Raw genomic sequence first — 23,917 nt, 5'->3', positions numbered from 1 at the left:
TTTATGTTTATTTGAAGTTAAGAATGAAGCAAAGGATATATCATTTAATTTTATAAGATTACTTGGAGGTATAGTTAAGTAGAAAAGCTAGGAATCAAATATTTTTATCAATCAGAAATTTCTGTTCTGGGACTCATATTTGAGTAAGAATCCTAAAATAATAACAATATTAATAAAGCAATTTTTAGTTTGCCAAAAGCAATGATAGTTTGCCAAAACTGAGGTACCTATAGGCCTCATTTTTACTTGGAAAAAAAAAAAAATGGAATGACTAACAACAATGCAAATACCAAGTAATGGGATAAAGAAACAGGATAAAAGAACAAAAAAGAAAATACCTCATTATGATTTATATTCAGGTATATATTTTCTAAGTAAGTATAGTTTAAAATTTTTTCCAAGTTAAAAAATTTTTTTTCCAAGTATATTTTAAAAAAATGAGAATTAACTTTCATAATTCTAATAAATACTTTCGTGGAAAAAACCCGGGATTTTAATGGTAAGGAAATCACCATTAACAGTGAAAAAGCATCATGATTATCAGAAACCACTCTTTACTGGGATTCAGAATTTTTCTCATCATTTATTTCTTCAACAATATTTTACACTGCTAAAACCCTCATTATCACTACTCAGAATTCTACTACTATATTTACAAGATATTTCACTATTTCCAAAAGTAGTGTATTAAAAAGCAAGTCTTTCTAAAGGTGTGTGTCCTCCAACAATTTTCATTTGAAAGAACCATACTATATAAATGATTAAAGCTTGAATACAACAGCATCATGGCAGAAAAAAATAATTAGCATATTTATATATTAGTATCATGATCATATGTATATTATTTGCTCATATAGCATCTCCTTTATATTTGTATTTGTATTTATTTTTATTTATATAAAGTATCCTACCTTCAATAAAAATGTTTGTGCTGAAAATAATCATTTTAAATGATGGCTATGATGGCTGTGTAAAAGGAAAAAACAGGCTTATAAAAAAGAGGATACAAAATTATATTTACCTAATTATTATAATCATTAAAATATTCATTTGAAATAATACTGGAAGGTAAATAATCAGAAATAATTGTTATGTTTTAGAATTAGATGACAGCTAAAATGTCTTTTTCTAAGTGAATTGCAATGTCTACATTATGAATAAGGAGCAAGCACAAGATAAAATCTGTGCTTGAATCCATTAATTCATGGCCACAATAAAGGTTAAGTTTTGTTACTGAGTTACTAAGTGAAATATAAGTATATGTTGAATTAAAATAAACATAATTTCTATTTGTTCATTTTGTGTGAATATGACAGCATTCTGACCAAAACTATAAAATTTGTGATAAACCTATTATAATCCACCCTTTTACCAACATGTGAAAGTTTCACAGGAACTTTACTTCATTCCGAGTGCCCACCTCTCCCCCCTTAGAAAAGAAAGTAATTTCTAAAGAAACCTGGTACTTTAAAACAATTTGATAACACTGACCTAATGGTGACACTTACTATTTTCGAGGAGTTAGCTACATTCACTTCTGAAGCACTTACTGAGTACCTATACTTAGTGCTAGGAATACACAAGTGAATCAGACCTAGTCCCTGGAATCAAGGTCAGAATACCTAGTGGTAAAGACAAACAGACTAGTAGAGAAGTAAAACACAACTATGAAATCATAGGCATTAATTCATTTTAAATCTTTCTTGTGATATTCTACACAAATATTTCAGCATGTACTTCTTCATAAAAAAGGACTCAAACATAACCACTAACAACATTTTCACTTAAAAAATTAAAAATCAATCCCTTAATATTAAATGTCCAGTCAATATTAAAACTGTCCCTGCTATCTCATTTGTACTTCAATTTGTAATTTTTATTTATTTTCTTTTTTTAGGGCCGCACCCAACGCATATGGAGGTCCTAAGCAGGGGGTCGAATCAGAGCTACAACTGCCGGCCTACGCCACAGCCACAGCAATGAGAGTTCCGAGTCACATCTGTGACCTACACCACAGTCACAGCAATGCGAGATCTGAGTCACATCTGTGACCTACACCACAGCTCATGGCAACGCCAGATCCTTAACCCACTGAGCGAGGCCAGGGATAGAACGTGCAACATCTTGGTTCCTAGTCGGATTCATTTCCACTGTGCCACAATGGGAACTCCGTCATTTTTAATATATTGTTTTAATCAGATTCCAAATAAAGGCCATACACTGTAACTGACTGATGTCTCTTACGTGTCTTTTAACTAAAAAGCTCATCATTCATCTTTTTATTCTTGCAATTTTTACTAAGACTACATCATAGATGGTGAGATATATTCTAAACAAGATGCAAATAGTATCTAGTTGCTACTCTTTATGATGTTGGTAGATGTTAATTAATCAGCATCTATGTCAGAAGCAGGCTAACTATGAACCACAGGTTAAATCTGACTAATCATCTATTTTTGTAGATAGCATTTTTCTGCAACAGTTAATTCCATGCATTTATGCATCACCTATGGCGGTTTTTGCAACCAAAAAAGCAGAGAAGAGTAGCTTCCACAGTGACAACTTTGGCTCACAAAGCTGAAAATATTTACTACCTGGCCTTCTACAGAAAAAGTTTGATGACCCCTTGATAATTAAATTACTAGGTCTTCTTTAATTTTTTTTTTTGGGGGGGGTCTTTTTAGGGCCACTCCTGTGGCATATGGAAGTTCCCAGGCTAGGGGCCGAATTGGAGCTGTAGCCACTGGCCTATGCCACAGCCACAGCAATGCCAGATCTGAGCCCCATCTGCGACCTACACCACAACTCATAGCAACGCCAGATCCTTAACACAGCCAGTGAAGCCAGGGATAGAACCTGTGTCCTCATGGATACTAGTCAGATTTGTTTCCGCTGAGCCACGATGGGAACTCCAGGTCTTCTTTAATTTGCTCACTTTTGTTTTGTAATTTTCATTGTAGAAAAGTAGTTTTTGTAAGGTTTATACCTAAGTACTTTGATTTGTTGTAAACATTTTAAAATTCAATTTTACTTGTTGCTGATATATAATTGTTCTTTCTATATTTACCCTACATACAGCTACCTTGTAAAACTTAATTATTAATTTTAATGGTTTATTAGTATACTTTTCAACATAAATAGTAATGTCTTCTAGAACATTACAAAAGTTTATTTCTTCATTTTCAACTCTTACTCTTTTAGTTCTTTTCCTTGCATTACCACACTGGCTAAGACCTCTAACATAGTTAACTTCATCTTGTTCCTAATCTGAGATGGGGAGCTTTGGATATTTTACCACTAAATATGTTTGCAGGGGGTTTCTATTTCTAGTTTTCTTTTTTAGTTTTTTTTTTTTTTTTAAAAACACATCTAGATATTGAATTTTACTTATCAAATGCTTTTTCTGCATCCACTGAAATGCTTTTCCTAGTTTATTCAACAGGTATGAAAATTACAATTAGTGATTTTCAAAGAAAATTAAAAATTGCACTTGAAAAAAAATACCCTGGCTGTTTAAAAAATTATTTTTAATTGAAGTATGACTGATTTACAATGTTGTGCCAATTTCTGCTGTATAGCAAAATGATTCAGTCATATATATATTTTAAAAATATTCTTTTCCATCATATGTATCCCAGGAGACTGAATATAGTTCCCCTGTGCTATACAGCAGGACCTCATTGCTTATCCATTCTAAATGTAATAGTGTGCATCTACTACTCCCAAACTCCAGTCTGTCCCCCCCCCCCACCCCCTGGAAACCACAAGTTTTCTCTCTATGTCTATTTCTGTTTTGTAGATAGCATCATTTATGCCATATTTTAGACTCCACATAAGTAATATCATATGGTATTTGTCTTTTTCTTACTTAGAATGATAATCTCTAGTTGCATCCATGTTACTGCAAATGGCATTATTTTGTTCTTTGTTATGGCTGAGTAGTATTTCACTGTATATATATATACCACCTCTTCTTAATCCATTCATCAATGAACATTTATGATGTTTTCATGTCTTGGCTGTTTTGAACAGTGCTGCTATGAACATAGAGGTGCATGTATCTTTTTGAATTACAGTTTTGTCTGGATATATACTCAGGAGTGGGATTGCTCGATCATATGATAACTCTAGTTTTAGTTTCCTGAGGAACCTCAATGTTATTTTCCATGTGGCTGCATCAACTTATATTCTCCCCAACAGTGTTGGAGGGCTCCCTTTTCTCCACACCCTCTCCAGCCTTTGTTATTTCTAGACTTTTTAATGATGGCCATTCTGACTGGTGTGAGGAGGTACTTCATTTCATTGTGGTTTCGATTTGCACTTCTCTAATAATTAGTGATGTTGAGCATCTTGTCTTCTGTCCATTTTTTGACTGGGTTTTTTTGTTTGTTGTTGAGTTGTATGAGTTGTTTGTATATATTTTGGAGATAAAGCCCTTGCTGGTTGCATCATTTGCAAGGATTTTCTCCTATTCTGTAGATTGTGTTTTTGTTTATGGCTTCCTTTGCTGTGCAAAAGCTTGTAAGTTTCATTGGGTCCCATTTGCTTATTTTTGTTTTTGTTTTTATTGCCTTGAGAGACTGACCTAAGAAAATATTTGTATGGTTTATGTCAGAGAAACTTTGCCAGTGTTCTCTTATAGGATTTTTATGGAGTTACGTCTTATGCTTAAGTCTTTAAGCTACTCTGAGCTTATTTTTGTGTATGTTGTGAGGGTGTGTTCTAATTCCACTGATTTACATGCACTTTCCTAGCACCACCTATTGAAGAGACTCTTTTTCCCACTTTATATCCTTGCCTCCTTTGTTGAACATTAATTGACCATGGATGTGTGGGTATATTTTTGGGCTCTCTATTCTGTTCCATTGATCTGCATGTCTGTTTTTGTACCAATAACACTGTTTTGATTACTTCAGCTTTGTAGTATTGTCTGAAATCTGGGAGAGTTATGCCTCCTGTTTGTTCTCCCCTCAGGATTGCTTCAGCAATTCTGGTCTTTTCTGGATCCATATAAATTTTTGATTATTTGTTCTAGCTCTGTGAGAAGTGTCATGGGTAATTTGATACAGATCACATTATATCTGTAGATTGCTATGGGTAGTATGGCCATTTTACCTATATTAATTCTTCCAATCCAGGAGCATGGGATATCTTTCCCTTTCTTTGAATCCTCTTTAATTTCCTTTATTAATGTTTTATGATTCTCAGTGTATAAGTCTTTCATCTTTTGGCCAGGTTTACTCCTAGATATTTTATTTTTGGATGGGTGTGATTTTTTTTTTTTTTTGGCTCTTTAGGGCTGCACCCACGGCATACGGAGGTTCCCAGGGGTTGAATCAGAACTATAGTTGCTGGCCTATGCCACAGCCACAGCCACGCCAGATTCAAGACACACCTGTGACCTACACCACCATTTATAGCAATGCTGGATACTTAAATCACTGAATGAGGCCAGGGATTATACCTGTGTTCTCATGGATGCTAGTCAGATTCGTTTCCACCGAGCCACAACAGGAACTCCAGGATGGGTGTGATTTTGAAAGGTTTTTTTTTTTTTTTTTACATTTCCTTTCTGATATTTCATTGTTAATACACAGAAATGCAACTGATTTCTGAATGTTAATCTTGTATCTTGCTACTTTGCTGAATTCATTATCAGATCTAGTAGTTTTTATGTGGAGTCCTTATGGTTTTCTACATATAGTATCATGGCATTCGCATATAGTGACAATTTTACCTCTTCTCTTCCAAATTGTATATGTTTTATTTCTTTTTCTTGACCATTGTTTAATTCCCAATTCCCTTTTTGCACACGGCTGAATTTTGCTTGCTAATACTATATTATTAGATATTTGGTAGACTATTTACTGGTAACACCTTCTGTAGCTAGTTTTCTTTGGGAAAGGATTTTCATTTAATGATTTAATTTCTTTTTTCAGACAGGGTAATTCAGCTTTTCTATTTCTTGTTTCAATATTGTATTTTTCTAGAAATGTATCCATTCACCTAAAATTTCAAATTATTACATAAAATTGTTCAAAATTAATCTTTTAAAAAAGTCTTTAGGAGTTCCCGTTGTGGCGCAGTGGTTAATGGATCCGACTAGGAACCATGAGGTTGCGGGTTTGGCCCCTGCCCTTGCTCAGTGGGTTAACGATCCGGCGTTGCCGTGAGCTGTGGTGTAGGTTGCAGACGCGGCTCGGATCCCGCATTGCTGTGGCTCTGGCGTAGGCCGGCCGCTACAGCTCCGATTGGACCCCTAGCCTGGGAACCTCCATGTGCCGTGGGAGCGGCCCAAGAAATAGCAAAAAGACAGCAACAACAACAACAACAAAAACCAAAAAACAACAACAACAACAAAAAAGTCTTTAGACTCTGCTATGATGTCCCCTTTTTCATTTCTGATACAGGTGATTTGTGCTTATTTTCTTTTTATTCTTGATCAGTCTTGCTAGAACTCATCTTTATTTTACTGGTCTAATTTCAATGTTCTTTACAGTGAATCAATTTTGTTCATTTAGTGTAATTTTTTATTAATATCTATTTACATTACTTCTTAATTAGGCTTAATTTCCCTTTCTTCTCTTCTCGAAATGTCTTTCTTCTTTTCTAGCATTTATATTTAAGCTATAAAGTTCCTCTATTGTTATTACCATTCAGTTCAAAATATGTCTAATTTTACTTTTTATATCTTTCTGACCTAAGGATTACTCAGAAGTATACTGTTCCATTTCTAAGTAGCTGAGAGATCATGTAGTTATCTTTTTGTTACTGATTTCTAAACTCCTCTGGGGGACAGAAAACACTGAATAATTTCTATCATTAGAAATATATTACAATTTGCTTAATGGTCTAGCATATGATTAATTTTGGTAAAAATTCCACTTATGAAAAATTTGTATTCTGCACTAAGTGAAATGCATGTCCACTAGGTCATGGTGGTTAATCGTGTTTTTTAAATCTGCTTCCAAGCTCATTCATGTGTTGCTGGCATGCCTCAGCTCTTCTCCAACTATGGGCAGAGACTTCAGTTTTTCATCATGTATATTTTTTCATAAGCCTTCACTCAGAGAGACTGACCCAAAAGAGAGAAAGAGAGCATTCCCAAGTTAGAAGTACCAGTATTTTTTATAAACTAATGTCAGAAATGATAAACTATCACTTCTGCCATATTTTACTGGTCACAGAGGCCAACGTGGTACAATGTAAATTACACGAGTAAGACTACCAGAGGTGGTTGATAATTTGGAAGCACCTTTGAGGTTGTCTACCACAGTCCATCCTCTGGTACCCAATAAATCACAATCCCTCCTATCAAAATGCAAAATACCTGCCCCCTGCAAAGGCTCCCACTAGTCTTATTCCATTACAGCATCAATTCACAGTTCAGAAACTTATCACCTATATCTGATCAAGGTACTCTGTTATTTTTATGCTTTCATTTCTCTTGAGAAATCATTTCTCAATCTTACCTGTACTCTGAAGGTAATGTATCTTTTTTTTGGCTATTATCAGGAATATCTGTGTTTTTAAACAGTTTTATTGTGTTTGTTTTATTTGTATTTTTTCAGCATGGGATACACAGCATTTCTTGAATCTGTATCATGATATCTTTCATCGTTTTTTCCAAAGTCTCAGCTATTACTTCCAATATTACTTCTACCCTATTATGTCTTTCCTTTCCTTTCAGGAGTTCATTTAAATTTATGTTAAACTTATTCACTATATCCCATGTGTTCCTCTGCTTATTTATTTCCCATTACTCACAGTCTCTTTAAGCTTTAGCCTATATATTTTCTACTGATGTCATTTACAAATTCTGTTTCTCTTTAGTATTTTACCCAAATGGTAAGTCCTTCATTTTTAAATTTTTTTCATAGTATTATTCAGTTTTAGAATTGGTTAACAGTTCTGTACTTCTTTTCAACTGTCTTTAAATTTTTTGAACCTAACATGCACAGTTTTTTAAAGTTTCTGTCTGATAATTCCATTATCTGGATTCCCCACAAGCCTCTTTCCATTATCTATTGTTTCTCTTGGATTTTGGTTCCATTGTATATCCTCATTTGCCTGTTTTGTTTTTGTTTTAAATTGAGTACCTGACACAATGAGACATTTTAGAGATGATTTGAGGCCCAGGAAGGTGATTAATTTTGTTTCTCCATGACAGCTAGAGGTACTACCAATTTCAGATTCCTTAATGCAACCAGAAATTAGCAAAATTCAAAGCTGGGCTTCAGACTGTCTAGAAGACAAGTCTATTCTTTAAGTAAGTTCCACCAGCATGGGAGTGGAATTCTCTGAGTCCACTGGCAGCAGAGGCATAGGAAAAAAATGGAAATTTCCACACTTACTGATTTAATTTTGGAGAAAGACACATTTTAGTAAGTACTCTAGGTAGTTTTGAGATCACTTGTTTGAAAATTATTTTACATGTTGAGTAAATTCCAACTACCTTATTAAAAATAAATATATGACCTTCTTACAAACTTCTCAACATTTTTTTTCTCCTTGTGTGAAATTTTCATGATTCTTTATCTGCTTTAATTTAATTTGCTTATTAGACATAGATTTAAAAAAATGCCAATAAGGCCTCTTTCAAGAAGAAATGCCAATGGAATTGTCAGCTGATCTGTTTAACCATACTATATAACATGCTACATTTATTTTTTTAAGTATGCCATTAAGATTCAAGTAATACAGTTTAACATATTTGAAGATATTCAAGACACAGATTTCCCTTTATCCCAGGAATGAAAATCTTCATCTAGACAGTTTTATAGCCGGTTTATCTTTCAAATAGTCAACTCAATTCTGTGGCAACTATAGATAAAATAAGCCATTTTGTATACATTTATAAATATACATGACTACCATTCCTAGGAGAGAGGTATCTTCTAGGAAATGGCTGCAAGAAAAAGCTAAGGGAAATTAATGAACAAAACTAAACTACACTAGACTAAATCAAAGGCACATTCACATTCTATTTAGAAAACAAAATTCAATCCTATACCTAAACAACAGATATACAAATACAAATTAATACACCAACTTTGTAGCATCAGTTCCAAATAATTCCAAAAATAGTTCAGTCTACTCCATGTTCATACCCCTGTGTTATATAATTTGGCTTTTTAATTGTCTTTATGTGGAACTAAAATCAGATAAATAATCATGCTCCACCCAAATAACTACCAGTTATGTAAGGTTGCCAGATCTACTTTAGGCACTTAGGATTTTATTCTACTATGGCAAAACTGATACTTTTATAAGTGACATTTTAGTTCCAAAAAGTAAAGAAAGCAGGTCATTTTAAATGTTTCTATACTATAACTGTAAAACTTTAAAATAGGGATGAGAAAAATATCTGCATTTTCAAGTTTTAACCAAATTTTATGTTGTAAAATATTTCTACTTTTAGTTCTTTTTTTTTTTAATTTTCTAATAAAAAAAAAAAGTGCAGCACAGTAGTTAAGAAAACAGAGTCAGGCTACTTAAGTTTCTAATCTCATGTGACTTTCTAAAAGACCTTAAGCCTCTTTACCTCTGGCATCATTTCCTCATTTATAAAATATGGATAACAGTACTTACCTTAGAGATTTTTTAATGGAGATTAAACTAATTAACAGCACTTGAAATTTTATAAAGTTTACACATGATGTGCTTACACCAATGGCTAGCATACAGTACACCCTCTATGTTAGGTGTTGTTATTATTATTACTATAATATGGTGTACAGTAACATTTGATGGTCTTTTTCTCCAAGATAACTGATGAGGCTGCATAAGTCACTGAATTAACAACAAAATGTGAACTGTTTAGGAAAAATATTATTTTTATTCAGTAATTCTCAACATGTACCTTTCGTGCTATTGGTTCCTGACCTTCCATCAATGTGTACCAGCTGACAAGTTTGTTCCAGCCCTCAGTTGGCAATAGTATATAATCCAATTCATCAATAAGATGCTCCTTGAGTGACTGGGCATCACCATCTGCAAAAGGAAAAATAAACTCAATACATAAAAAGAAACAGTACTACATGTTCCTAAACACTTTGCTTGTATACATTACCAATTACTTAAACTCATGAATACTAATTTAGGTATTTAAATAGTGGGTTTTGAATAAAGCTCTGAAAAGGTTCACATGTAAGTCTACACTGTCCAAAATAAACTGTTGCTTTATAAAGTTTCAATGTGTATCATTATTCAATCAACAGTGTTTATTTTATTTTTTTGGGGGGGCCTTAAAAAAAATACTAAAGTGTAACTGTTAGCCAAAGGATCTGAAAGAAGAGTGTTTCCCAAATATTTTAAATATCAGAGATCCCTCACATGGTAATATAATGGCTGATGAAGAAAATTCAGAAGGAAATAAACAATCTTTTATAATGATTCCAAAGCACCGGGCTGGGAACTATGATGGAAATCACAAAAGGACATCTTGTCAATCAACTCATTTCTCCGGAGGACACACAATCTAGATTCCTCCTTAGTTCCTCTAAGATCTCAAGTAGAGGTTGTTCAGACGTGGTTCTAATTTTATGACCCATTTTCAAAATTCCAATTAAACTGAAAATGTAGTGTACAAAGTAGTCTAGAAGCAACACCTTGAGTTATATCTACATGATAGTCATGAAGCTCATTGATTATTATCTGGTCCTTGAATTGCCAAAATGCAGAAAAAGAAACAGAAATAGTTTGCTGAGTTATTTACAACATAAAAATGTTCTCATTCCAAGCCAGCCTTGAATTAACAAACATGAGAAGAAAAACTGTTCCTGATAGCATTTCAATAAGGAGAATGTACTATTCCTAATTAGATATAATAGCAGGAAGCAAGAAAAATGCTGAAGGGATTAAGAGAAAGTTATTTACTCTATCTAGGATCAATCTATGGTCACAGAATCATATTAAATTTTGAGAAAACTACGTTCCATACAGAATAAAAATGAGAAAACTCTGAATTTATAACACGAAACTTCAACAGATGCAAAGTATTAAATATTAAGCTCAATTTTATTTTTTAAAATCTTAGCTGTATCTTTTACATTCTTGATGAAAACTAGCAATTTGAAACAAATTTTCAGAACCCTCTGAAAGTGAAATTCTAACCCCCTATATGCATCATGTACCATGAGACATATTACAGCAGATAACCATGTCATCTCAATCAATTTTCAAAACAATCCTGTAAGACAGGTATCTATTTTATTTTATTTTTTATTTTTATTTTATTTTATTTGTCTTTTTAGGGCCATACTCATGGCATATGGAGGTTCCCAGTCTAGGGGTCAAATCGGAGCTGTAGCTGCTGGCCTACGCCACAGCCATAGCAACGCCAGATATGAACCACATCTGCGACCTACACCACAGCTCACGGCAATGCCAGATCCTTAACCCATTGATTGAGGCCAGAGATCGAACCCACAACCTCATGGTTCCTAGTCAGATTCGTTTCTGCTGTGCCACAATGTGAACTTCAGGTATCTCACTATTTTAGATTAGAATATACCTTCATGAAAATTGAGTTACTTTCCCCAAATCATTTATACCTAAAATTGCAGGCACTATGAAAGGTGTTACTCCATAAAATTCCTAGAAGAGAACACAGGCAAAACATTCTCTAACATCAACCACACAAATGTTTTCCTAGGTCAGTCTCCCAAGGCAATAGAAATAAAAACAAAAATAAACAAATGGGACCTAATTAAACTTTCAAGCTTTTGCACAGCAAAGGAAATCATTAAAAAAAAGACAACTTACAGAATGGAAGAAAATAACTGCTAATGATGTAACTGACAAGGGCTTAATCTCCAAAATATACAAACAACTAATACAACTCAATGGCAAAAAAAAAAAAAAAAAAAAATCACGAACTGTTAGAGAAGTGAAAATCAAAACTACAAAGAGGTACCACCTCACACCAGTCAGGGAGTCAACAAATAACAAGTGCTGGAGAGGGTGTGGAGAAAAGGGAATCCTCCTACGCTATTGGCGGGAATGTAAACTGGTACAACCCCTATAACCTCAGAAAACTAGAGAATGACCATAGAACCCAGCAATCCCATTCCTGGGCAAATATTCAGACAAAACTGCATTCAGAAAGATACATGCACCCCTATGTTCATTGCATCACTATTCACAATAGCCAAGACATTGAAACAACCTAAATGTACATCGACAGATGACTAGATTAAGATGTGGTACATATACACAACGGAATACTTCTCATCCTTTAAAAAGAACAAAATAATGCCATTTGCAGCAATATGGATGGAACTAGGGAGTCTCATACTAAGTGAAGTCAGAAAGACAAATACCATGTGATATCATATACGTGGAATCTAAAATATGGCACACACAAACCTACCTACAGAAGAGAAACAAACTCATGGACCTGGAGAACAGGTCTGTGTTGCCAAGGGACAGGGGGAGGGAGTGGGATGGATTGTAGTTTGGGGTTAGCAGATGCAAACTATTACATTTGGAGTAGATAAGAAATGAGGTCCTGCTGTGTAGCCCAGGGAACTATACCCAATCACTTGTGATGGAACATGATGATAAGATACTATGAGAAAAAGAATATATACGTATGTATAACTGGGTCACTTTGCTGAAATAGCAGAAACTGACAGAACATTATAAATCAACTATAATAAATTTTTAAAAAAAAAACTATGAAAGGTGGCATTCCTGTCGTGGCTCAGTGGATAATGAATCTGACTAGCATCCATGAGGACACAGGTTCGATCCCTGGCCTCACTCAGTGGGTTAAGGATCCGGCATTGCCATGAACTGTGGTGTAGGTCATAGACCCAGCTCAGGTCCTGTGTTGCTGTGGCTGTGGCGTAGGCCAGCAGCTACAGCTCCAACATGACCCCTAGCCTGAGAACCTCCATATGCCATGGGTGTGGCCCTAAAAAGAAAAAAAAAACTATGAAAGGTGTTATTATGGAAAACCCTTTTATCTCAGTTGATTTTCAAAGTAATATTAAACAACAGATATCTCCATTTTAAATTAGTAAATAGATTCCAGTATTGATTAATTTGCCCAAGTATACAAACAGAAAATTGCAGAACTAGATTCAAACATTTATCTGTTTAAGCTAACAACCATTCCCTTTCCATAACAGACTACCCCAAGTAAATTTAGGAAAAAGAAAAAAAAGCTTAAAAATTAAGACTGCTATGCTATTCTCCACAATAATTCAAGAGTGTGAGTAAATGATTTTATCATGTACCAGAATCCAAATTGCAATTTATATCCAGTGGAAAAAATAAAATGATCAATCCATTTTTTTAAGGAGAAGACCCTTAAACACAGAATAGCTGATTTTTCTTACCTCTCTATTTATGATATAAAATTTAGATACAATAAATTGTATAGATTTAAAGTATAAATTTGGGAAGGTTGGACATCAAATGAAATGTGAAACTGTCATCACTACTAAAATGATAAACATATGCAGTTGTCCCAAAGATTGCCTTGCAGTCGCCCCCCTTTTTTGGTCTTCTTAGGGCTGCACCTGCAGCATATGGAGGTTCCAGGGTAGGAGTCGAATTGGAGCTGTAGCCACTGGCCTACACCACAGCCACAGCAACACAGGATCTGAGCCATGCCTGCGACCTATACCACAACTCATGGCAATACTGGATCCTTAACTGACTGAGCGAGGCCAGGGATGGAACCTAAGTCCTCGTGGATATTAGTCAGATTCATAACTCCCCTTGTAGCCCTTCTTTGTCATCTTTCCTTCTTGTCCATCCAGATCCACTGTCCTGTCCCCCTCAAACCACTTATTTGTGTTTTGTAACTAAAGACTAATTTGTGTTTTCTAGATCTCATATAAAACTTTATGAGATAATGCTTTGTTTGGCTTCATTTATGCTGCATCATTATCTTGAAATCCATCCATGTTTTTAAGTATCAATAGTTTATTTCTTTTAATTGCTGAGTAGGATTTCATTATATGGATATTTTATAATTTGTTCACCCATTCAGCTGTTTATGGGAATTTTAGGTTGTTTCCAAATTTCTCTACTACAGCTAACACTGCTACATACACTCGTGTACAAGTTTGCTTATGGATGCTTTCATTTCTCTTGGGTAAATAACTAGGAGTGAAATGACTGATTCCTATGGTAAACATACATTTAGCTTTTTAAGAAACTACACAACAATTTCATTCCCCCAAACTGTATATGAAGCTCTACTTGATCCATACAAAGTCAACACTTTGTATGGATCACTCTTTTAAATTTTAATTTTAATACATGTATAGTGGGACCTTGATGTAGTTTTAATCTTCATTTTTCTAATGATTAATGATGTTGGGTATCTTTGCATGTGCTTTTTGAAAACACTCTTCTGTGATAAGGCATCTGTTCAAACCTTTTGTCTACTCTTTCCACTGGGCTTTATGGAATTCTTTATTCTGTTTATCAGTGATTTGCAATATTTTCCCACACACTGTGGTTTTCATTCTCATTACTGTCATTTGAATAAGCTTTTATTAATGAAGAAATACATGTCATCAATTTTGTCTTTTATCAATTGTGCTTTAATTCTTATTTAACTATATGACCTCTAATTCCATGTCTAGGTATGTACCCATAAAAAAAGGAAAATATACATTTACACAAAAATTTGTACATGGATGTTTAGAGCAACATTATTCATTAGCCAGAAAGTGAAAACAACCCAAATGACCATCAATTGATGAATGGATAAATTAAATGAGGTATATATTTCCATACAATGGAAAAATTATTCACCCATGAAAAGAAATAAAGTACTAATTCATGCTATATGAATGACACTTGGAAGCTTTGTGCCAAGTGAAAGAAGTCAATATAAAGGCCACATATTGTATGACTCCATTTTAATGAAATGTCCATAATAGGCAAATCCATAGACAGAAAGTAGATTAGTGATTGCCTAGGGCTAGGGTCTTAAAGTGGGATAGAGAACTACTGCTAATAGATACGAAGTTTCTTTCTGCGGTGATTAAAATTTTGTAGAATTACATGGTGGTGATGGTTGTACAACTTTGTGAATATACCAAGAAACAGTGAACTGCAGAATTTAAAAGGATGAATTTTGTGGTATGTAAATTCTATCTCATTTTTTAAAAAGCCTACTAGCAATGTGATTTCAAATTATGCTGAATCTGTAGATTGAATGGGGAAATTTAACAACATTGAGTTTTCTGATCCACTAACATAATTTCTCTATTTAGGTTTTAATTTATCTCAGCAATGTCTTGTAGCTTTTAGTGTACATGTCTTACACATATTTTTTCAGATTTATCTATATTTTGTGATGCTATTACAAAAAGCATTTTTAAAATTTCAATTTGTTAGTTCATTTTTAGTGTATAAAAACTCAATTGGTTTTGAATAATGTTGTATCCTATGGGTTAAACTCAATTATTAGTTCTAGAAGTCTTCTTTTTCTGGATTCAATCAAATTTTCTTTTTTTTCTTTTTTTCGCTTTTTAGGGCTGACTCATGGCATAGGGAAGTTCCCAGGCTAGGGGCTGAATCGGAGCTGCAGCTGCTAGGACTATACCACAGCCACAGCAACGTAGGATCCGAGGTATGTCTGCAACCTACACCACAGTTCACAACAACACCAGTTTCTTTACCCACTGAGGGAGGTCAGGGATTGAACCTACATCCTCATGGATACCAGTCAGATTCATTTCTGTTGCACTACAATGGCAACTCCTCCATCAAATTTTCTATATAGACATAAGTTTATGTGAATAAAGGCAGAGTTGTTACTTCTTCCTATACAATCTGTACACCGTTTATTTCTTCTTCTTGCTTTATTACACTGCCTAGAACCTCCAGTACAATCAATATTAGCTTGAAGAGCTGAGAGTGGACATCCTTATCTTTTTCCTGATTTTAGAGGGAGAACACTCAGCCTTTCACCACTGAGTATGTCATCTATAGGTTTTTCATAGGTGCCCTTTATGAGGTTGAAGAAGTTTCCTCGTGTTTTACTATTTTATCTTACATCATATGTAATCTTTTTAACATTTATTTCGATGTACATTTTTTTAATTGTTGGACTTGATTTACTAACATTTTGTTAATAACTGACACATCTATGTTCATGAGGGCTATTGCTCTACAGTTCTCTTTTCTTGAAATGTTTCTGTCAGATTTTGGTGTCAAGGTAATGGTAGTTTTAAAGGATGAGCTGGGATGTATTTTCTCCCAATTTTTTAAGAGATTTTGTAAAAGTGATATTATTCTCCCTAAAATGTGCGGCAGAATTCACTAGTGGCACTATATTGATAGTGGCACTAGTCTGATATTTTCTTTACACTATAATTTCTTTAATTGATATAGGGCTATTCAGTGAATCTATTATTTTGGAATGAGCTTTGGCAGTTTTTATCTTGCAAGGAACTTGTCTTTTTCATCTAATTTGTTTAACAGCATAAAGTTCATAGCATTCCTTTATTATTTTTTTTTTTTTAGTATCTATCAAGTCTGTAGTGATGTTGTCTCTTATTTTTGATATTGATAATTAGGTCTTTCCTCTTTTTCTTGTGTTCAAACTAGACATTTATAAATTTTATTATTTTCACAAAGAACCAGTTTTTTGTTTATTGATTTTCTCTATTTTTGTTTTCTTTTTATTTAATTTGTTATGAATTTTTTCTTTTTTTGCTTTTTTAGGGTCACACCTGCAGCATATGGAAGTTCCCAGGCTAGGGGTTGAATCTGAGCCACAGCTGCTGGCCTATGCCACAGCCACAGCAATGCAGGATCCAAGCCATGTCTGTAACCTACACCACATCCGGCAACACCAGATCTTTAACTCAATGAGCAAGGCCGGGGGTCCAACTTGCATTCTCATGGATACCAGTCTGGTTTGTTACTGTTGAACCACAAAGGGAACTCCTATTATGAGCTTATTAGCATTGCCTTTCATCTGCTTGATTTAGATTTAATTTGTTCTTATTTTTGGTTTCTTAAGTCAGAAACCAAGGTCACTGATTTGAGACCTTTCTTTTCTTTATAGATGTTCAGGACTATAAATTACCCTCCACATACTATTTAGCTGCCTTCTACAATTTTGATGTTTCATTTTCACTTTCACTTAGCTAAAAATACTTGCTAATTTCCCCTTTGAGTTCTTTTTGACCCATGGGGTTATGCAGAAGTAAGTTTCCAGATAACTGAAGGTATTCCACATATCCTTCTGTTATTAACTTCTACTTTATTCCACTCTAGTAAGAAAACATATTTCATATGATTTAAATCTTTATGACTTTATTGAGACAAGTTTTACGGCCCTGAATATAATTAATCTAAATGCTTCATGTGTCACACTTGAAAAGAACTCTTATTCTGCTGTTGTTTAGCGGAGTATTCTATAAATGTGAATTAGATCAGTTAGGTTGATTTATTTCATCACTACTTCTCTGTCTATACATTTTCTATCATTTATAGAGAAAAGAGTATTGAAATATCCTTTATAAAAATATGGATATTTCTCTATTTCTCTTTGCAGTTCTATCAGTTTTTATTTTCAAGTTATGCCGTTAAGTGGGCATATATCTAGAATTAATGTTCTCTTAAGAAATTGTCCTAGCCTATTTATGACTATGAAATGAACTTTTATTACTGGTAATGTTTCTGTTCTAAAACCTAATGTCTGATATTAACAGGGCCAGTCCAGCTTCCCTTTGATTAGTGTTAGTATATGTATTAGTCTTCTATTGCAACATAACAAATAACCATAGTGGTCAGAAGTTATGGTGGGCTCAACTGGGTTTTCCACTTAAGGTTTTACAAGGAAGAAACCAAGATGTCAGACAGGCTGTTTCCCATCTGAAGGCTCTGGGAAAGAATCTACTTTCAAGCTCATTCAGGTGGCTGACAGAATTTAGTTCTTCATCGTTACAGGTATGAAGTCCCTGTTTCCTTGTTGGCTGTGGGCCCTAACGCCTCTTTGCTCCTGGAGGATGCCTGTCTTTCTTCTTACTTGATCCCCTCCGTTTCCAAACCAGCAAAGAGTCCTTCTCTGGCTTTGAATCCTGACTTCTACAGCTGCCAGCCAAAGAAAACTGTGCTTTTAAAAGGCATGTATGATTAGATTAAGCACACTGGGATAATCTCCCTTTTGTTATTTCACATAAATAATCATAGGAATATCTTATCCTATCCACAAAGGGAGATGATTATGTAAGAGTGAGGGTCATTAGAGGTCAGTCTTGGAATTTTTAAATCTCTTAATCTATTTGTATTTATATTTGGTGGATTTCTAGTAGACAGTATACAGTTGGGTCTTTTAACCATTCCTAACAGTCTAGACCTCAAATTGGGGTATTTACATTTAATATGATTATCGATAGAGTTGGGTTTAAATCTATCATCTTGCTATTCATTTTGTATTTGTTTCATTTGTTCTTTTCCACTTATATTAAAAAAAACCAAAACACAGTGCTATTTCTCATTAAGCATGTTTTTCTGATTCTTGGCATTCCAGATAATATTTGAATGGAACCAAGACATTATTAAATTTTATCTTGTTGGAGGCTGGATATTTTTGTATTCCTATAAATACTCTTGTGTTTTGTCCTGAGATGCAGTTAAGTTACTTAGAAATAGTTTGACACTTTCAATTTAGAAGGACAAAAGGATTAATTATGTCCTTCTGCAGAGGCAAACCCATCCTCTACAGTTTACCCCATGATTTATAAGGTTTTCCACTCTGGCTGCTGTGAACACATTATTCTTGGCATTCACTATATGAATGAAAGCAAAGGTATTCATCAGTTAAATCTATTAAACCTGCTTAATAAATAATGAGCGGTAGGAGTTCCCTTCATGGCTCAGTGGTTAACGAATCTGACTAGCATCCATGAGGATGCAGGTTCGATCCCTCGCCTTGCTCAGTGGGTTAAGCATCCAGCATTGCCGTGAGCTGTGGTGTAGGTAGCAGAAGCATCTCAGATCTGGCGTTGCTGTGGCAAACATCTTATTGTTTATGCTATATGAAGCTTGGAGGATATGCAAGTTTTTGGAAAAACAATTAAAGAGAGCTTGATCAGTGAAGGCACGTTACAGTTCATTGTTTGTTTCTTTGTTTGTCTTTTGTCTTTTCAGGGCAGCACCCACAGCACAAGGAAGCTCCCAGGCTAGGGGCTGAATCAGAGCTGCAGCTGTCAGCCTATGTCACAGCCACAGCCACACCAGATCTGAATTGCATCTGCTACCTATATCACAGTTTGTGGTAATGCTGGATTTTAACCCACTGAGCAAGTTCAGGGATTGAACCAGCATCCTCATGGACACTGATCAGGTTCTTAACCCACTAAGCCACAGTGGGAACTACTATTATGCCATTTTATAGAAGAGATTTGAGCATCTGTAGATTTTGCTATCTGGGAAGGGGGAGTCTGGAACCAATCCCCCATGGACACTAAGGGATGATCATACAGACATTTCTAATCTATCAATTTATTCACATTAACATTTTCCATATTATATATATTGACTCAACATATTGAAAGGAACTCATTTACGACCTGACTGAAAGAAGCAAATATTACCTTTAAGAAGTCCAGAGTTATCAATGGGTCCAGGATAGACATTTTGATCTCCCATCTGGTATTTGTCCCAACTGTCAAAGCCAACATATTTTTTCCACTGTTTGAACCAGCGACTATCGACTAGATACCTAAAAAAGAAAAAAAATCAGTAAGGGAAAGTAGCTGGAACTAGAGAAACAGCAGAAAAACTATTTTTTACATTTCATTTTATATCAAAGCACATGCCTACCTCAAAGGATTACTGAGAATAATGGCACTGTCACAGTCTTAAAAGAAAATATTTTACCTGTGCAAAGTATTATTTCTATCGTTACATAAAATATCTACTACTTAAAAACAATTAGTATTTTTATTTATTTATTTATTTTGTCATTTTAGGGCTGCACCCTTGGCATATGGAGGTTCCCAGGATAGGGGCTGAATCGGAGGTACAACTGCTGGCCTACGCCACAGCCATGGCCACGCCAGATCCCAGCTGCGTGTTGAGATCTTGTTCCTGGGCACACTACTTCCTGCCCAGTGGTTCCTTCTCCCTCAGTATTCTCCTACTGCTCTCAACACCTGGTTAACTCCTATCGTCTTTCATCTAGTCTAAACGTTTTCTCAGGGAATCCTTCCGCAAGCTCTTCTGTATTTTCTCTTAGTTTGGAAAAGGAAAAACAAGATGGCAATCTCAGTCTACAGGTATTAAGACTCTGTATTAAGTTACAGAAATTACTTTTAATAATAACAAAATAACTAATATTTGAGCCTTACTCCTGGGACAGGCACATACTTCTCAGCATTTTAATATATTGACTAATTTACTCCTTTAACTACCCAACGAAGTAGGCACTATTATAATTTCAAAGGCAAACAGAAATTAACTTGTCTGAGGTTACAAAGTTAGTGATAGGAGTTCCCATCGTGGCACAGCAGAAACGAATCCGACTAGGAACCATGAGGTTGCGGGTTCAATCCCTGGCCTCGCTCAGTGGGTTGCACAATCTGGCGTTGCTTTGAGCTGTAGTATAGGTCGCATACTCGGCTTGGATCTGGCCGTTGCTATGGCTGTAGTATACAACTGCATCCGGCAGTTGTAGCTCTGATGAGACCCTCTAGCCAGGGAACCTTCCATGTGCCGCGAGTGTGGCCTAAAAAGCAAAAAAAAAAAAAAAAAAGTTAATGATAGACCTGTAAGTAAGAAAATGATATCAGCATAGAAAGCAAAAAGACTAATGAAAAGAACACAAAGAAATAAGAACCAGGATCAAGTATATGTGGAACTATGTTACACACTAAAAGCATTATTACAAATCAGCAGAGAAAGATCTGGCTATGTACATGAGAAAAAACTAGAGCGCTATCTCACATATGCAGTCAGTTCTACTCTAAAACTTCTTACTTGAATGTGTAAAACATGATTGCTATATAAGGGAACAGGAACACAAATTCAGTGTGGCTTAAGCATTACATCATCTATAAGCAGGATGAGGACTAGGGTGAGGCAAGTGAGATGTGTAGGGACCCTAACAGGGAGTATTTCCTTAAATTTGACACTCTTGGTGCCTTGCTTGTCTCACCCTAGTCCTAACTCTGAAGCAAACACTAGATAAATGTGGAAAACTACCCACCTAGTGCACAGGTATGCACAAAACATACATTTGGAACATCTACCTACATTCACCATGTGTGTTATGAGCCACACTCCCCATATCTGCTGTTACAACTTCCTGGCAAATTTCAGATAACCTTCCTTCCACCACCTCACAATAACTCACAAGCAGAAACCCATTTGAATGCCACACTCACAAGCAAACCTCACCTTTTTCAAAATAAAAGCATCATATGTACTGGGATATCCACATATTTCTTAACCATTTAACATGTATAAAACCGTGCTACCATTTTTAAATGGTTTTTTTTAAATGTCACTGACAAAATTCTGAAAGCACTGTGCCCAACCCTATTTTTCCCTTATGTCTGGTGCTTTTTATTGCATGATTTTGCATATAGCACAGTGATTTTTAGGAACACATGCTGTGTTATAGCAGAAACTGTACAAAAATAAATTGTAGTTGGATTAAAAGCATAAATGTGAAAGCAAAAGTATATTTTTTCAAAAAGATATGGAAGAAAATTCTTGTTACCTTAGAATATAGGAAGAGTTAAGACAAAAAGCAAAAAAATATTAAAGGTAAAGACTGACAAAACTGTGAGGTTAAGATGAAAAGCTTCTATTCCACAAAGGCAACACGTGAAGAAAGATACAGACTAGGGAAGACACTTATACTGTCTATGAACAAAGGATTAGAACACATGAAAAATTTTCCTTAAATTAATTTTTTAAAAAAGAAAAAAAACGACTCACAGAACGGAAAATCAGAATGGCCTCTATACATGTGAGAAGATGCTCAATCTCATTAGCAATGTGGAAAATACAAATTAACACTATATCATATTCTTATGAAATTGGTGAACACACAAGCACATGCACAAGTGTCAATAATATTAAGTGGAGAAGATGTGCAGTAATTGAACTCGTAAACTGCCAAGTGGAATGTAAGCTAGAATCCTCATTTTAGAGAATAACTTAGCAGTTTCTATTAAAGATGAAGATGTGCATAATACTATAGAATCATGTTATTATTGCCTCTGCTAAGTTTACACTACAGAAACTCTTGCACATATTTACAAGACTATTAACTTAAGGAGTTCCTGTGGTGGCGCAGTGGTTAACGAATCCGACTAGGAACCATGAGGTTGTGGGTTTGATCCCTGGCCTTGCTCAGTGGGTTAGGGATCCGGTGTTGCCGTGAACTGTGGTGTAGGTTGCAGATGCAGCTCAGATCCCACATAGCTATGGCTCTGGTGTAGGCTGGAGACTACAGCTCTGATTGGACCCCTAGCCTGGGAACCTCCATATCAGGGGAAGCGGCCCTCGAAAAGGCAAAACGACAAAAAAAAAAAAAAAGAAAGAAAAAAAAGAATATAACTTAATAATGTATAATGCAGGAAATCTGCAAATGGAAAATGGGAGAAAAACCCTAATATCCATTATTCCTATCAAGAAATATTACATGAAAACTACAACTACATGTATTAACATGGATAAATCCTAAAACTGTGATTTTGATAAATATAACAAAAGGATAAATATAACAGCTGCAAAAGGATAAATCTAACAAAAATACATTAAGGTAACAGATATGCACACAAAATGCAACTGAGAAAAGTTTAAATATGCCACAAATAACATTATTTTAGATCCATGCATATATATTAAAAGTATAACTAAAGAGAATAATAAAAATTAATTTCAGGATGGTGATCCCTCTGGCAAAGGAGAGAAGGGATTGGGACTAGGGAAATACATACAAAAAGATTCAACTGTGTCTGTAATGTTTTCTTTTTTTAAACTAAGAGAGGTGTACAGAGGTGTTCTGTTGTATTTTTCTTTGTATTCTTTTGTTTTATTTAGTATGACTAATATATTTTCTATTTAACACAGATTAGCTTATACATACTTCTTCATATACATACACAAAATGAGTCAAATGTACAAACTATGAAAAATGTATGCAAAGCTGATAGATGAGCAAAAGAAATTTTAAGCATAACAGTACATAAAAATTTATACAAAAAATGTATAAAATGCAATTTTATTATTTATTTTTTTATTTTTTTGCTTTTTATAGTCGCACGTGCAGCATATGGAAGTTCCTAGGCATCAAATCAGAGCTGTAGCTGCCACCCTATGCCACAGCCACAGCAATGCAGGATCTGAGCCACATCTGCAACCTACACCACAGCTCAAGGTAATGCCAGATCCCCAACCCACTGAGTAAGGCCAGGGATGGAACCTACATCCTCATGGATAAACACTGGTTGGGTATTTCATAACCTGCTGAGCCACTAAGGGAACTCCTTATTACTCCTTATTTTTTAAAGAAATTAGTAATTTTCTATTACCTCTTGTGTTTAGCCTTTATATTTTATATTATCTCTTCCAAATCCAACAGATGAATTTGCATTAAATTTTTTTAAAAATTTCACATAAACTCTGAATAATTTTCTCTAGAAAAACATCATTTGTTTCCCAAGTTATCAAATTGTGATTCTGATATACAGTAATTTATTCATTTCAATAAATTATTTGCTTTTGGTAGCTAGAGCACTCATAAGTAAGCCAGAAAAGTAAAAATGAATGGGTGACATTTCATTAGAAAAGAGAAACATGAAATATAGAAAGTACAGATGTTACCCTTGATTTCTGAGAGGATAAGCAAAGCAATCAAAAATCTTAAATATGGAATTCCCGTTGTGGCACAGCGGAAACGAACCTGACTAGGAACCAT

General features: G+C 34.7%; 1 protein-coding gene across 5 annotated transcripts in view; it reads right to left on the bottom strand.

Annotated features, from left to right (window-relative positions):
- Positions 1–23,917, bottom strand: part of USP15 (ubiquitin specific peptidase 15) — a 117,003-nt gene that overhangs the window by 77,803 nt on the left and 15,283 nt on the right. For all 5 annotated transcript variants that reach the window (XM_047787096.1, XM_047787097.1, XM_047787102.1 and 2 more), the window contains exons 2-3: positions 19,581–19,708; positions 9,863–9,993 (exon numbers count right to left, since the gene is read on the bottom strand). In XM_047787096.1, coding sequence (XP_047643052.1) covers positions 9,863–9,993; positions 19,581–19,708 — 259 coding nt within the window. The remainder of the gene's footprint in view (positions 1–9,862; positions 9,994–19,580; positions 19,709–23,917) is intronic.

Source organism: Phacochoerus africanus, chromosome 7 (assembly GCF_016906955.1).
Source record: "Phacochoerus africanus isolate WHEZ1 chromosome 7, ROS_Pafr_v1, whole genome shotgun sequence".
Classification (NCBI taxonomy): Eukaryota; Metazoa; Chordata; class Mammalia; order Artiodactyla; family Suidae; genus Phacochoerus; species Phacochoerus africanus.
Note: the sequence above shows the minus strand (reverse complement) of the source record. Positions and strands in the feature narration are given on the sequence as shown.